This window comes from Lutjanus erythropterus, chromosome 14 (genome assembly GCF_056507025.1).
Source record: "Lutjanus erythropterus isolate fLutEry1 chromosome 14, fLutEry1.hap2, whole genome shotgun sequence".
Lineage (NCBI taxonomy): Eukaryota > Metazoa > Chordata > Actinopteri > Lutjaniformes > Lutjanidae > Lutjanus > Lutjanus erythropterus.
The window spans coordinates 12782930-12799977 of NC_139330.1; the positions used below are offsets into that span (position 1 = coordinate 12782930).

Genomic DNA, 17048 nt, shown 5'->3' on the forward strand with positions numbered 1-17048 from the left:
GGCCTATGTAAAATTATCATGTAAAATCAAAAACTAAACATAATAAACTGCTTAGTGCCAGACTTTGTCAGTTCTATTGAGGCCTATGGGAGAAGCACACTAAAACCCATCATATCTGTTGTGTATGACCTTTCATAAGGAGATGCCTCTAAAAAGAGAAAGAGAGGAAAAAATGGAGAGCACACTTCAGAGAATAACATACTAACTGATTTTTCCATGTATTCTTTCCATTTTCAAAATGTGTGATAACATTTTTCATTCAAATTTAACATTATGATTATTTACACAATATATAATAATTCATCTGACTCCAAAAAGTAGCTGAGTGTATAAAATAAAAATGTGTTAAAGATTCTGGTTCATCATTGCAAAATTTACTTTCAATATCTATAAATTTGGAGAGGTTTGTTTGATATATATTGTGTATATCATTGGTGACACAGAATTTATGTGGTAGTAGCCATGCCCTCTGCCATCAGTAACTAATGTTCCCCCAAAAACCTTTTCTATGATGCTTCACTTTCACCAGTTGTAAACAAGATAATACTGTATGAAAAAACTTAAAAAAAAAAAAAAAAAAAAAGCCCTATACCTATATCCCTACATCTAGTGTATATGTACCTCAATTCTTGGCTGACCCTTGAATGTGTGTTTTTATTTTATTTTTTAAATTCTTTATTTTTGGCATTAGTCATTCTTGTCCTGTAATTTTCCTTTATATTTGATATTGTTGTCACTTGCTCAGTTGTTCTCTTGAATAGGACAGTTTTTTTCAATTGTCCTAAAACAAAAATTAATAAAGAATTAAGAAAAAAAAACTTTCAACGCTCGTGTCTAGAAGGGAACCCTAGATTTGCAGAACTCTCGTGAGATTTGTACGCGTTGTTTCTTTATTGTGCACGGTGTATTAAATAATCATATTTTACAATGTGAAAGTTCTGGTTCTGCTGGTTCTGGTTCTGCCCAGGAATAGGAGAAAAAAAAACACTTGGTTAGGGAAAGGGTCATAAATTGGGTTAAAATGATTACTCTCGCGAGATCTTTCACCGGGGTGATGTGGAAGTGACATCAGACAAGGAAGCTCGCCGCTGGCCGACAGCAGTCTGTAGAAATGGATAGCAACAACAGCAGCAGCAGCAACAACAACTGACATTAGCTGGCATTTGCGCCAAAAATGATCGCATGAATGTATTTGTAAGTCAGTCTCTGCTGAGCTGAAGTGCTGAATGTCCTTCTTGTGTCGGTGAAAATGACACCGAGGTAAGCAGCTGTATGTTTGTGTGTTTGTGTGATGCTCTGTGTACTTGCTAGCTTAGCAGCTAGCCACATTTGGCTAACGTTGTCCTGAAGCCTAACAAAATATAACAATAGCCAAGCCTCATGTAAACCTCATACGTTAATATTGACTCATAGCGTTTAAATGTGCTTTAAAGCATTAGTAGACCTCGTAGACTGTGTAAGTAATAGAAAGACCCCAGTAGCTAGTTAACTAATAGCCTAGTTCGTTATGACAAACCTGTGGAAAGATGCTCACTTTAAAGATAAATTACATCCTTACAGAATTCACGTTACTATATCAGTTCTACAATATACAGCTGGGTTTTCTTGTTAGTTTGTGAATTTGAGGCAGTCTCTTTTTAATTTAAGTTAAATAACAGACACAGGCTTATGTAGAACATAATCTATAGATAAAACCTAAAGATGCTTATAGGCAGTGAAAAAAGAAAAGAAAAAACACTTTGACACCACCAATAGTCATTTTACTTGACAATGGGTACATTTTATTCATGTTCTTATTTATTTAGAAGTACTATTTAGGAAACTATCATACCATCATCCCACTGAGTCAGTCACAGCACCAAATGTGTCACCAAATGAGATCATCAATTTCAGTCTTGTTACTCCTGCTTAGGGAGACATATTTATAGATACTGTGCAAAACTGTCTAGCGCAGTATAATTTCTGTTTAAAGGTGCAATAAACAATTCTGGAGAAATATAGTTGATTGTTGAGTTTCATTCCCGAGTTGTCAGATACCGACACTTTGGGGCTAAGCTCGGAATGACCCACCGACCCAAAGCATCAGTATTTGATCACCTGGGAATGAGACTCAATAAACTATTTTCCTGACTTGTCGTTGGCTGAAGTCTCCCTTCACAGGCTTGATTATCTAAAGTCTGAAAACAGAGCCAAGAGGAGGAGCGGAAGTCTAGTTTTCTCTCAGATCACTTAACTGCATTATGGTGAAAGATTATTATGAAAAATTTGCCTGATAATAGCAAATATAAACTGCCTACGACTGCTATATGTCTTGATATTTCCACTAATAATTTCAGTGTCACATGTTGATGCAAGTGACTGCCACCAGAGCTGGCTGAAATCATTGGTTGGCTTAATATCAATTTTCTCTGTGCAGCCTCATGAGTCATATGATGGTTCTGGGAAAGATACTGATGCTGTTCTGTTTCTCTCTGTGTTTTTTTCAGATGACTCACCAGTGGCTTGGACATCTGTGATTTGACAGAAGATGAGGCTTGCTGAGTTTGTCAGACTTGTCATTGCTTGTAATGATTGCTATTGTAGGCACATAAACCACACTGACATGGACAACAAACTATAGTGAACCATGTTTGTTGCTTTTTGCACGTCACACTCACTAAAAAAACTAACCACATTAATTATCATTTAGTTTGTTTTGAATGGCTTTCAGTTGATAACCAGTGCTGACGATGTCACTGGGCGAGCAGTCTCAAAAGTGGTTTCCAACCCATGTCCAAGCCACTGTTCTTCAAGCAACCGGTTTACAGCCCAAGGGCAAAAATGGGACCAATGATGCCTACACTATCATCCAGCTGGGCAAAGAAAAGTACTCGACATCAGTGGCAGAGAAGACACTTAACCCTGTCTGGAGAGAAGAGGCGTCGTTTGAGTTACCTGGCTTACTTTTGGAAGGCAACCCAGAAGTATATGAACTCTGTCTTATAGTGATGCATCGGTCCTTGGTTGGGATGGACAAGTTCCTGGGTCAGAGGTCCATCAACCTGAATGAAATCTTTGACAACAAGGAGCGAAAGAAAACTGAGTAAGTATCATATACTGACCAATAAAGATCTCACATCAAGGCAAATAATTTCACAGCAAGCCATGAATTTAAAATTGTATTAGGCCAGCATTGTTTTCACTTTCCAGAGATAAGCATTTATTAGTGTTTTCCTGCTGTATTAGGTTTCAAGCAGGTAATGCCTGTAAACCCGTTTAAATGTGCAAAGCACCAGTCCAAAATTAGAAGATAAATTAATAAATTCTTACCATAAATCTTTGCTCTGCTTTATTTATGCCTGCATGTTTTGGCAGTATTCCTTCTTTGGTGCCTTCTTTGGATCATCAGGGCAGCATAAACTCAGCCAGTGAAAACAAAATATGAGGTGACCGGTGTGCTACTATTAATGAATTAATCTGTCATGCCACAGTGAAACACTTACAAGAAAATACCTGGGGCACATGTCTGATCAATCTGTGAATAAAAAAAAAATGTGCAGGAAAAAACTAAAAAAAAAAAAAAAAAAAAAAAAAAGGACAAATCAATGAGCTTAGCATTAGTTTGTATAGTAATTGAAATTTGGGCACAGTGATGTCTCTGTTTTATTTGGATGCAGCTAAATTGAGTTGAGTTGTCTTGAATCTTGAAATTTGATCAAATATAGTCTTGGATCACATGTGGAACATCACATGTGCAGCATTTGAGCTCTTTTATAGCTTTCAAGTACTTTGCAACTCCAGCTCACAGTCATGCATCAGTGTGCTGTTGGTCGAGGAATGAACTTTTGAGAGGAACTGGAAAATATTTGCAGAACTATTCCAGTCGTAAGTGGATTACAGTATGAGCTAAATAAGTTATTTGTCACATTTTCTACACGTGTTATTGCCATATTCGGCTACACCTAATGGCATTTTGTCATGTTTTGTGTATTATAGTGTGTGTTCTCAATTAGGTTTATGACCTAAATCTTTTATGCCACATGATTCAAATACCATTGCGTTGCTGTTTATTCGCTTTATGTACTTCTTTTAGAAATATAGTTATTAGATATTTTAAAGTGCAGAAAAAAATGTTTGTAGCCCAGTAGGTGAATTGGTCAAATATAAACACCAGATTGTTTCTTCATCAGTTTTAAACTGTCTAACATAACTGTCACAGATGAGGTCATACAGTTGTGCTCAGTTGGTGACCATAGACTGGACCAACTTTTACATTTTATCGATGTTATGTTGTCTGAGGCTTAGCAATGGATTGGCCTACATTGTTGAGAGATTATTTTTAGCCTAATCACTGACATGGTGTGCACCAGTTGGCCTAATTGAAACTAGTGGAGCTGGTCAAACATGTCTTGTTAGTCACTCATGTACATACAAAGGCTGTGAAAACAAATGGCCTGTTGGGCTGTTCTGTTACTCTTGTGGTTTTCTTTTTTTTTTTTAATGCTCTAGGTGTTTCCCTCGGTCCAAGTAGAAATGCAAGTCAGTTGATGTGGAGCCGCTAACAGGCATATAGGCGTGATATTGGTCTAACTGAGTCAGCCCTGTCATTAAGACGTGACTTGTCAAGGCTGTTTACCTGCCCTATGCCTTGAGCATGCTGGGATAAGGTTTGCGCTCTTGTGAAATTACTGTATAAAAGGCTTGAATAAACAGAGAGAATGAAAACTTGTAGCATAAACTAAACCAACAAACTTCACCTACAATTAGGGCTGCCCTGATTCATATTTTGCCAGTCAAATCTCTGCACTTGCAGTGTACACAGAGCAATTCAGGAGCAACATCATGGCCAGCTGTAAACTTTATAAACCAAATTAAATGGCCACAAAACTGTGATAAAGCGGAAAAGGGTGATAGAAATGGAGGGCAGCGTGAAGCTGAACAGTGTGAGGCAGGTCAGTGTGACACTTGTCTGTTGGCTGCTTTGACTCAGCCTGGTCAGCAGCCCGGCAAAAGAGACGCTCTGTGGTGTGCTGGGAATTTATAACTGAACTATCAGTAGGATGCACACGCTAAATTGACTGTGTGGAAATCTAATGTTTTCATATCATAGAGACAAAGATGTGCATTAAAACGTGAGACAGGCTAAAACATGAGACTCATGCAGGCTAATACAGAAGTTTAGTGTGGCACTGAACTGAGAAAAATGGGAGCGAATCCTCAAACCTTTGGATTCAGTTGACAAAATTTTGAGTCGGAAATTGAAATTATGATAGTGCGATTGTGATATGAGTCTCACTTGTGAAAAAAAAAGATCAGTGTCGGGCAATATGGCTTATAAATAATATCTAACATTTTGATTATTTTCTGGAATATACAACATATATCTCAATACACACATTTTTTCTAAAATAAACCATTAAAAATAATACTATATTGACTTTATTTGACATGATGTATGATATGACACAATATATGATTTATGATATGATGTTTCAATATATTGCAGGGATGATTCAGATTGTTGAAAAGTAATAATCAGTAATGTTGATGTAGTAACTAAGTGAGTAATAACAAATAATAGAACAACTAGAAGAGTCTGTTAAGTTCAGAAAATGAATCACTTTATTGTAATTCAGCCTTTAAAACCAGGAAAAAACATTTACCGTGCCATATCACAATATAATGATCCAAAATTTAAGGCAATAGCTAGTCTTACATCATGATATCGATATAATAATGATGTATTGCCCAGCCCTAAGAATGATTAGGTGGTTATTCCTGGGGTCTGTACCAAACAAGCATGTTCCCTGAGGTCTGGAGACTACAATTTGTAGGTTTAGTCAGCCCTTGCTTTAAGTATTATATTTGGCAAAACTTTAGGGTGTTGACCCTTACAAGTCCAACACACATATTTTTTAAGCAAACAGGAACAGAATAACCCAATTGGATCTGGTGTTAATTAGCTCACTGCACATTTCAGCATGGAAAGACATTAGCACACTTCCTCTTTGCCCATCAGTTGGGGGAATCACAATATGTTATAATCATGGGTTTTATTTGTTTTAGGTGCCTGAGCGATGCACCCCGAGGCCGTGCACTTTTTCAGCAGAGGTTCTGTAATAGATATGCTCAGGGTGCTTGTTGGCCTAATCCCATACTGCAGGCATACTTGACAATGACGCCTGGACCCTCGATACTATATCCACACTCCACAGTGGGTCTGTGTTCACCACGGCCCATCCGCAATGTTTTTGAACTGACATATTGGGGAGGAAAGCCCGTCTTGATATCTGAGTAGGCAGCCCATAATTATCGCACACCTGTGTTTGTTGATTGTGAGGAGTTTCCCAGCGGTCCGGGCCCAAGTGGGAGGATTGTGGTTCCAAGCACAGGGAGGTTTATCTTGGCCTTGAGACACACGTGAGGTGCAGCCCCGGCCCCACAGCAGCGGCATGCTGTGGCTGCTGATCAGACTGAGTGCGGCGCGCAGCCTGGGAATCGGACCCAGCGAGGCCTTTCATGACTGGGCTCCTGAGCCACGAGCTAGACGGTTTAGAATAGCATTCAACAGCTGCGGTTTTTCAAACGCCAATACCAACACTTTTTCTGGATTGAAGTGATGACTGATTTTTCATGCTGGAATTCAAGGGATATGAAGAAATCCAGAAAGAATTATCAGTTATTCTATGAAAGCAAATACATTTATGCAAATATGTGTTGAAGTTGAACATTGATTATATTGATCAAACAGCGCCATGATGGAGGTGGGCGAGTGCAAAGACCAATATATTGATGTGACCACAGTTTAGAATACACCCACAACATTTCCCAGCTGAATGTGTCAAAAGCAGTCAGAATAAATTCACTGATGGTGTTTCATCCTGATGCTGCTTTTCTAAAGGACATTATCACAAGCCCTATAACAGAGAGGATATGTCTCATTAGCATGTATGAACTGTTGGGTTGCCCTGCGACATGGCTTTGCAATTTCCCAATTGCTTGTCGTTGCATTTCTGAACAAAGGCCAGATTTGTGCAAATGCCACTTTATTTCGCTCAGAGTGAAGGCATAAATCCCATTACTTCCAGTTGAAAAAGCAGAGATGTTAAACAAATAGGAGCCCAAAAGCAGCCTGAAATGGTCTATATTATTCAGCAGCAGGCTATTTCTTATGTTCACTTTGCAAAGAATAATGTTTATCCACTGAATGATGAATTGTATTCTTACTTGTGTCAAAAAAAAGTTCAAACGATTTAAGCCCCTGCATTTGTGTGCAGCCTTTGGATTAGTCTGCTCAAATTAGCCCTTTCTGTGATGTCCACAAAGAAGTAGGTAGAGCACATTAGAAAGTTACTGGTTATTTTTTCTATTCATCATATTGCTTGATAGTGTAAGGACTTTTACCACATTCTGACTTTGTATACCTGTCTTCCTGAGTAATGTTGAATTACACGTAATTAACTCAAAAGATTTTCATAAACCCTGCTCGTTTTATATAAATTGTCTCATTGAATTTGCTCAGCATAAGCTTCCTCCACTCTCATTTTAGCTGGTATTCCCTGGAGTCCAGGCCGGGGAAGAAGAAGAAAGAACGAGGCTGCATACAAGTCAGCATCCAGTTCATGAGGAACAACATGACAGCCAGCATGTTCGACCTCTCCATGAAGGAAAAGCCCCGCTCGCCTTTTTCCAGACTTAAGGACAAAATGAAGGGTCGCAAACATGACAGTGGCTTTTCTGACACATCTTCTGCCATCCTGCCTCGCTCTGCTGTATGCGACTCAGAGCTCAGCCGTCAGTCCTTCGTCCCGGAACCACAATCCCAGCCTGAAGCAAAGGTCAAGAGGCCGCTGCTCGCTGGGACCCATAAACTCTCTGCAGCCCATTCCATGTCAGATCTCATTGGGACCCACTTCAGACCCAAACTGGACTCCATGAACTCCATAGAAGAGACCGGTGAGTTCCAAAGCTTCTATTTTTCAGATTTTTTGCAGCAGTTTGTTTCGCTACTTGTTATTTTGGACTGTCCTGGGATAGTTTAGATTATTTGAAGTGGGGTTGTACAGGCCACTTATCCATAGTCAGTGAGAAGCAGAGAGGAGAACCAGCACAGAAGCTAAGCAATGAACTGCTATGGACAGGGTCAGCAATAAAACTTATTTTTAAGTGCACACTATATTATAATATTTATAATATTTCCACTGCTTTACCTTGCCGTCAGACAGCCTTTTCTGAGGGGAAACTGAAGCCATTATATAAGCCATTATATAGCTCTCTCCCATGCAACCAGAGTCCTTAAGAAAAAACAATAATTTTGGCTTGCAGGACCCAGGAGTCATTTGGTCTACCGATTGCAAGGTAAAGTGGAGAAAATATTCTAAATATAGCGTACACAAAACTGATGTTGATTTTTTAACTGGGTTTTTTTATGTGCCAAAATATGTTTTGCATCTGACCCTGTTCACAACAGTTCAGTGCTTTTACTCCTCTCTGCTTCCCCAAACTGAGATCATGTCGATCAGCATCTACTGTAGGTAATACACTTGACTATAGAGAAGTACCTCATACAATCCTACTTTTAACATGGGATGCTGTTGCAATTTCTAGTGGCCATCAGTAGAGGTCAATAGAAGACACGGAGGGATATTTATATAAAGATATTGTCAGTGTAAAGTATAATAACTGATGTCATCTATATCATTATTACCAGTATAAAACTGGCCTGAACCCTCCTGCTCTACCAGCCTCCCATTTGCACCCTCTGTTGTTGTGTTACTGTAACTAATTCAAACAATAGTCACAAGTTTCACAATAACATCAGTACACAGATCCAACAGAATTAACTCGTAAACTGTAACACATAACACTGCAAAACAAGTTGATAGTGATCATTCTGAAAAGTTCTGTTTTGCTTTGTTTTTGCCCAAGAATGAAGCTTTTTGTTTTTCATCGGCTGATCGCTTATTCTGTCCTGCATTCTGTAGCATCTGAAAAAGCAGAAGGATGGGTAAGAATGAGGTGGGATGAAATGTGTTTATAATCACTAAAAATCTTAATCTGGTGATCAGTTTTCAGGTCAGGTTTTGATCAACAATCATGTTAGGGTAGGGTCATTTTGTGCTGAAGCAGTAAAATTCATACTTTTGCCAAGGGCAGCGTCACACAATCAACCAACAAACAATTCACAGATTTTTTTTAACAGTCAGTCTCAAATTGCACAAATAATCATAAAAGGCAAATAAGTGAGCATCCATCTTCACTGTCCAATCTACACTCCACAGCGATCCATGGCGGTTACATTCTGATGATTTTGACTTAATCTTACAGGAGTCTTTGTGATTATTCAGATTGGCATGCAGGGGAGGGTAACCTATTCAAAGTTCTTAAGGTAGGAGGGACATAGTTGCAGATTTGGAGGGTTAAAAAAATAAAACAAGCTGTCCTTACTGCCCACAGTAAAATGTTTTTTTGTAGTGTTTTATTAGATGGAAGTGCAACAATATTAGTTTGGAAAATAACATCAGTAAACACAACAAAAAAGTTGTGATTTCAACAAGCTCCTTTGACTCTTTAAAAGTGTTTATGTGCAGAAAACAGCCAGTGGCTTGACTTCTTTTAATGACATCACATCAGTGATTGTTATTGGGCATAAAAAACTGATTAGATCTGTCACGTTTAATCACACAAATTAAAACAAATCAATCATGTTTTACTTTCTTGCGATGAAGGTTATTTATCATTTGATGAGTTATTAGCATTTTTTTTCCTAACTGTGTTGTAAGTTGATGTTCTGCATTTGGTATCTCTTTTAGGGAATGCAGGCGGCCCTCACAGGCGTTCCCAGAGCGAGGTGCCAGGCTACCAGGACGGCGAGGCACACGGTGACCCTTTCACTGATATCAGTGACACCCTGCCACAGAAGTATGCCACGCTCCCACGCAACCGCAACCCATTTGAGGGGGAGCATGGGCAGCTGTGGGACCGAGCAGAGCGGAAGGAGAAAAAGGAGAAGGTCAGCCTACTGGAACGCGTGACGGGAAAGAAGGAAGGCCGCAAGACCAGCAACGGGGCGCGCTCGGGCAGCTCTGGAGACCTGCGTTCTCCCAACCCCTTTAGTGGAGACTCACAAGCAGACACTAACCCGTTCAGCTCCAACTACAAAGCCAGGTAGTTCCTCTGTTGTTTGTTCTGTATGGTTCATCAAAAAGAAAACACACTACACAACTCCAGTACACCAAAATTTATTCAACATTTAAAACATTTTCTTTTTTAAGAAGCTTTATTTTTAATTTAAAAAAATGACTCAAACTTATCAATGCATTATTGAAACAGTTAGTGATTAATTTAATACTGATTAATTGTTGCAAGGTTTTGGTTTGGTGTTTTGTTTTAACAACATAAACAGCTGATTAAAAAAATGTTGTTTATAGTTTGTAATATGCATGTGACAAAGATGCATAACTAACCTCCAACTGTCTTCCTTACCTTAATTTAGCCTCCATCAACAAGGCTAAAATCTGTATTCAGCACCTGTACAACAGTGGTTCATCTACATTTATAGCACATCACTACTGTTTGTTTTTCTTCATATTCTTTAAATCATCTCATAATCCCAAAATGTGTTAGTGTCCTAACCTATAGGATAACCACTATACCACAGGATATTGTTCACAGTAGTCCTGTAACGTTTCAAATACCTTGTTTATTGAAATCTACCATCTGATAGACCCCCTTCTCACTCTCGTTCTGTTGTCAAGTATTGTTGTTCAAACATTTCCACTGAGCTGGCTCCATCGACTTCCTGTGTTACATAAAGAATTGGCGAGCACTGTGGCTAAGTTCTGGTTTATCAGAGTGGAAGGTGTCATTAGTGGCTCTTTAGAGAGCCTGGGCTTGATAACAGAGCCCTCTGAGCTATAGTAATGAGATCCTCTGCAGAGATAGACCACCCAATTAACCACTTATCTCTGTAGGCACTAGTCCATCATCTTTACTGCTGCCTTTGTCATACAGTAGCTCAGTGGTCATTTATAATGTGGTGCTGGAATACAAAAAGATGGTTTAAAGTATATTATTTATGATGAACAGCAGAAACATTCCTTGATAAACATTGTCAGCCACTATAAATATCCAAATTTGCTTAATTAGCTCAGGGGATAGATACCTCAGAGCCTCTGTATGAGTAGAAAGGTGATAATTATACCCAAAGCATGCCTTCATGCAATCGCTAACTTTGTCTTTGATTGCTTTGTAGTGATAAGAAGTCAGCAAGAAATGAAGACATCACCTTTGGCCAGAAGAATAAGAAGGACATCTTTGGCAAGAAAAACGTAAGAAAGACAGCGCGGCTGATGTAGTGAAGGCATATGATGTGTCAGGTGATGTTTTTACACTGTGTTAGTTTTACGTGACAACGATTGAGATGAGAAAAGAGGAGAAATGACCCCAGCAGTTGCAACTATGTCATTACTTCATGTGTAGTGTCATGTAGATTTTTAATTGAGAACTCCCAAGTTTCATTTGACAAAGCAGCTGGTGACATTGATCTCTAAGGCCACTGAAAATTCAGATGTGCCATTCAACTAATTAGCAGCTGCACACATCGGTCATCATGTCTGATCTGGTCATAATTTGAAGTGGTGTGAAATTTCGGGCTATGAGTTCAATCATAGTGGTGTGTTGCACTGATTTCCATAATTGGAGGTTTTTGTTGAGAAGAGGCATCGAAATGTCATCAGTTTTTCTTCTCGTGATTATTTGTACATGATGTTTTTACCCTTTTGTAGTTTGTGTTCAGTTTAAATTTTTTTGCACTTCTAGTTTGAAAAAAACAACAACTCAAATTTGCCAACTATTACGCAGCAAAATTGGTATTTATGAGGGAGCAGAGGGAGCAGTAGCTAAAGTGATGCCTAAATGAGAAGGAGAATGCTGATAATGGCTTTCCTCACCTTTCTTTGTGGGTGTTGAGGGCTGTCGGTATCCACACATGTGGCCCTGTGCATGCCGCAGTGCCGTGCAGAAATGGCAGCTCCCATTTCCTCCGCTTCAAGGCCCTAATTAACCACACACAGGGGGGAGGAGGGAGGGCAGTGAGAGATTTCAAAGGACTGAGCTTTTAGATTCTCAAAGCTGAGCTCATTAGAAACTGTAATGACACAACTGGAGAATGCCAAGTGTGCGCCTTATCTTCTCCTCACTACTGATCGCACAAAAATGGTCATCATTACTTTGCCAATTCATGGTCATTTCCAGGCCTTTGTCACCAGCCACTAAAGCTCCTGATTATTATGCTGTGTGTGAATGTGTGTAAGAGTGAGAGCAAGCGTGTGCACATACACATGCTTCTATGTGAAACCAACATCCACGTCCATATGGCAGTCAGTTCTCTTATTCCCTCTCAGATGGCTTAAGTGCAGTATCTTTCATTGAGATGCCTTTTTGTGTTGTGTGTGAGGAATAGGTTACAGAGCTCTGTTCTTGAAACCCTCCTTACATTGGACATTTAATCTCGGTGGCAAATATTTCATTTTGGTTTGTGTCGCCCCTCAGTAGCCTCTGTGCTGTTAGGAGCGATAAGATACCTGGTAAGCAGTCCCGCTCCAGGTCTTTCTGCATTGTCTTTCCCCAGCAGTAGAGGCTTGAATGGTGCATGGGAGTGGAAGCTGATAAGTGTGGTATTTTAAACAGGGCGAAGGCTTTACTGCTCTATCCGTTCGGGGGAGGATGCCCAGCACTGAAGCGATAAAGTGGTCCCTCATTAAAAACGATTACAGCTCCTCTCGTACCCGCGCAATATGATCTGCACATACCGTACCACGCTGCCCTGTCCAAATAGGTTGTCCTCAAAGAGCAAAGCCGGGTTTCGGTTGCATCCTTATTTTGGTATTTATTAACCTGACCTTTAATTGCAGAAATATGCGGCCTGGTATTTCCCCCTCCAAACAAAGATTCCATTTTTCATTTAATCTTAATTATTAAAGGAACAGTTCACTTAAAAGTCAAAAATACATGCTGTCTGTCTGGCCTGTTGTGCTGTTTATTCATAGAGATTGTGTTGGTCTGACTTGCCCAGATTTGGAGACCTCTGCAGTAGAGATGTCTACCTTCTCTTGAATGTAATGGGCCTAATGCCTAATGTCACACTACATGACTTTCAAAGTTGTTAGATGACTATGCTGTTCACACTATGCAACTATCTGCTTTGTAATCCTGAGTTTTGGATGTCATGTGTTTTGTGGACTACATGACTGATCAGTGACAGGGGGTCACACTTTACAAGCTCTTTAACCTGAGGAATCTGTCTGCTCTCCAAACAACACTTTGGCATGAAAATACACACTAGAAGTAAAATTAGATTCTTACTACTGAAGCATTAGTGTGCAGCACGTTGTTGTATAACAGAGCCAGACCTATATGACCTGGATATGAAACATCCATGGCACAAAATAGAGTTTCTAAAGTGTATTCTTTACTCATAAGTGTGTTAATTAGTCTGGATATGAAGTGTCTGTAGAGAGAAATAATATAGCACTAGATTCTAAAGAGAAAAGACTCGTCCCTCTTTTCTCTCTCCTCTCCTTTTCTGGCAGCTTCTAGTTGTATATAGGGAAAACGCTTAAACTACATTTTGTCATGAAAACACATGCTAGGAGTAACATTAGATTATTACAACTGAAGCATCAGTGTACAGCATGTTTGTCTTGCAGTCTCACAGGCAGCCGTGTCTACACAGTGTTGCATCAGAGCTGCTCGAGATGAGGCTCATTTCAACTACTTTATAAGTTTTTTATAGTCACTGCTGCTACTTTATAAATACTTTTTCCTCATTTTTTCCTATGCTTGAGCTTTTTTGATGCCTCCTACATTTCTGTCTCTCCCACTTGACTCCTCTCCTCACAAAGCCCATGTCTCCAGTTCTCAGCCTGTCTGCTCTCATGAACTGTAGCCGTTATATGGCTCCTTAAGTTGTCCCCTGACACGAGCACATATTAAACCTGCCCGACTTCTGTCAGGGCATCAGCAAGGCACCAGTGAGATCTCACCAAGCTCAAAGTTGTGTCTTTCGGGGTGCCTGGATAGCTCAGTTGGTAGAGCGTGCACCCCATGTACGGAGGCTGTGAGTCCTCCTCAGCAGCCGTGGGCTTGACTCCCTCCTGCAGCCGTTTGTTGTGCGTCATTCCTCCACTCTGTCTCCCCTGTCATAACTTCAGCTGTCCTATCAATTAAAGACATAAAAAGCCTGGGGTGAGTGTCAATTGCCCTCTGAACTGGGGGCTTTTGTTGGCAATATCCAGAGTGAGTGTAAAATCTGGGCTAAAATCTTAACCATAATGTGGTCATAGCTTAAATCACACTCTGCTTCTGGTACTCAAAGTGCCAAAAAATACATTTTAAAAGCTCAAGAGCTCTTTCCAGAAATCATGACCTGGTTACTCAAGATAATTCACTGGTCTTGTTATGAACAGTGTCATATAGGAACTATTTTCTTTATTGAAGAAAGAAAATAGTTCCAGTAGTTTCTACAGTAGAAAGAAAGTAGTTCCTGCATAAAACTGCTCACATCAAGGACATTGCTGTTGAGCTTTTCCAATGTCTTTTTTTGGTGCTTTGAGACCAATAACCCTAATGCCATTTAGTCCCAATATATTCAGGAGATTGCAGAAATCTCTATAGCAGATTCCTCCAAAACTAATTTGATGGATAAATGGCACTACAAGCCAGAGGAAGAATATCTATGTTTGGTTTTGGGGTGAACTGTCCCCTAAGTTCTGACAGGCTTGTTAGAGCCTTGTTTTTGTCTGAACCCTTTCTAGTTAGAAGGATCATGCTTGAAACTAAAGAAAAAGGAAAACAACTTTCTCAAGATCCTAGCTGCTTGCTGTAGTGTCAAAGTTAAGTCCCATTAGAGCAGTTAAACTGCTCTTGATTAGTTATAAACACTGTTAGACAGTATTAGATCACAACATACGCCATAGAATTCATTGACGTGTCAGTGCTAAATCCCTTGAGAAATATCATCTTAACAACTATTAATTAGCCTTTATTAGCAACAGAGAACAAGAGATAAACACATGACAGTTTATGTCACGTTAGGCCAACACATCTAATTAGTCTGTTTTCTCTGTCTCATTGTGAGAGAACTGAGAGGATATCTTCTATTCTTGCCTCTGTTATCAGATTCTGACATTTCATCATTCAGCCATTCTAATCTGCTTTTACAAAAAATGCAAAATATGGTGATAATTGAGCGTGTAACCTCAGAATTTACTGGGGTTGAACTGAGCATTTTCTTGTTTTCCATTTTCAGGCGGTGACACAGGAAAGTATGGTGGCCTATAGCAACTTATCCTTTGAGGAAGTTGTGCAAGAACTCATCAAGCAGAAAGAAGTGGTGAAAAAGAAAGACGCCCACATCAGGGAGCTGGAAGACTACATCGATAACCTGCTTGTGCGAGTCATGGAGGAGACGCCGAGCATTCTACGGACGCCCTACGAGCCAAAAAAGAAGGCGGGTAAAATTAGTAAAAAGTAGAGAGAAAAGACACAGGATGAAAAGTTACTAATGAAAGTTTAGCAGTAGCTCATGTGTCAGTATCATGGTTTAAAATAAGTGGGAAATGGGATTGATCAAAGCCAAATTTCTGATTTAGGTTTGTCTTTGCTTTGGAATATTTTTATTCTCTGGATGTAGTTTTTATAGACTTTTTTTTTTCTCAATATTTTGGTTATTATTAGTTTATGCAGGTTTTTGCCCCCTTTGTTTGGCAAAAGTCTCATTCCAATATTTCCCTTTTAAAATGACTTTATGAATACTTGTTGCAGTGCATTTTTAAACAAGATGGGAAAAATTCATCAGTTGATTCAAGTCAAATCAAATCCATATTTTTGACAAAGATTAGGTTTAGCTATATTGTATGCACTTGCGAACCCACAGATGTTGCACACACAGCTGCCAACATCTGCCTAGAAGCTCTGAAGGTGCAAGTGCAGCCAAATTCATGTTTACCAGATGCTGCTGTCGTAGTGGTTTGCTGTTCGCTGAAAGACAGTCAAGTGGTTGATCAGATGAAGCTGTAGTTACTGTGTTTACACTCAAATACGAGTCTTAAAGCTACTACAAGGAACTTTCATATTTTGTTGATTTTGGACGTGCCTGTGGACAAAAGCAGTAGTGTAGCATAATAACCAGAAAATACAACCTCAAAATTAAAATGATCTAAACGAAAATCTCCACCTGCTTCTTTGTAACAGGCTAATGCACTACCCACTGCAATTTTGTCTGGTAAAATGTAAACACAGGCTTGTTTAATCTGATTTCAAGGAGACTCTGACCCAGCAGGCATTAAGACCAAGTACACAGAAATAGCCCATCTCCTGGTGGATGGTCTTGTTAACTTATGTAGGTCATACAGAGAAACCAGTAATACATTGAGACTGTTTCGTGACCAGTTAAAAACTCCCTGTAGTAGCTTTAAACTTACCACCTAAACTACGAAACATATTCAGCAGAGGCTCTGTTCAGAGACGCCTCTCTGCTCCTCCTTCCTAAAAACCTGAGTGATTCATGGATATTCTTAAAAAGACTGGAGGAGAGTTACGGTAAGAAGTTGCTGGACAGTATCTGGGAGTCTGGTTTCTCTCAAGCTTACTGAGTCATGCATTTTTGAAGAAAAAAAAAAGAACAAACAAACGTACATTCCTTTCATTAGTAACTGACTTTTCATTCTTTGTTTTATTTGTGATGACTATCATTTAAGCTTCTTGGACCAAGGGTCTCATAGTCACTTGCTGAAGGTGATCATTTTACTGACTTTAAGTGCAATAATCATAACTTGAGTATCTTGCTTGTTTTTTGTTCTGCTGGTAGTGGTTCTTGTTTACATTTTAATCACATCTTTGAGTTGAACTCATCTCTTGATATTGATTTGATTCACTGGAAAAGCTTGGGGTTCCTCCTTCCAGCCTCTGTGGATTGCCCAGCCTTCATCTCTTTCAAGTACAGTTTCTGCTGAAGATTGTATTAATGGTACCTAGCTGCACATGTGGATATATGCTGAACAATCTTA

The 17048-nt window shown here is 39.4% G+C and overlaps 1 protein-coding gene across 1 annotated transcript; it reads left to right on the forward strand.

Moving 5' to 3' along the window:
• Window positions 1-1089: 1089 nt before the first annotated feature.
• Window positions 1090-16017, forward strand: rab11fip2 (RAB11 family interacting protein 2 (class I)). Its single transcript, XM_084736172.1, has 6 exons — window positions 1090-1260; window positions 2487-3082; window positions 7529-7935; window positions 9792-10146; window positions 11234-11309; window positions 15290-16017. Exons 2-6 carry the CDS (start codon window positions 2730-2732, stop codon window positions 15512-15514), a joined length of 1416 nt encoding a protein of 471 aa, XP_084592298.1. The 5' UTR covers window positions 1090-1260; window positions 2487-2729; the 3' UTR covers window positions 15515-16017.
• The last annotated feature ends 1031 nt before the right edge of the window (window positions 16018-17048 follow it).

Excerpts from the sequence above, each read along its gene's own strand:
- rab11fip2 (XM_084736172.1), top strand. The coding sequence starts at position 2,730 with ATGTCACTGGGCGAGCAGTCTCAAAAGTGGTTTCCAACCCATGTCCAA. Across the intron at positions 10,147-11,233 it reads AGCTCCAACTACAAAGCCAG|TGATAAGAAGTCAGCAAGAA; the intron begins GTAGTTCCTCTG and ends ATTGCTTTGTAG. Across the intron at positions 11,310-15,289 it reads ACATCTTTGGCAAGAAAAAC|GCGGTGACACAGGAAAGTAT; the intron begins GTAAGAAAGACA and ends TTCCATTTTCAG.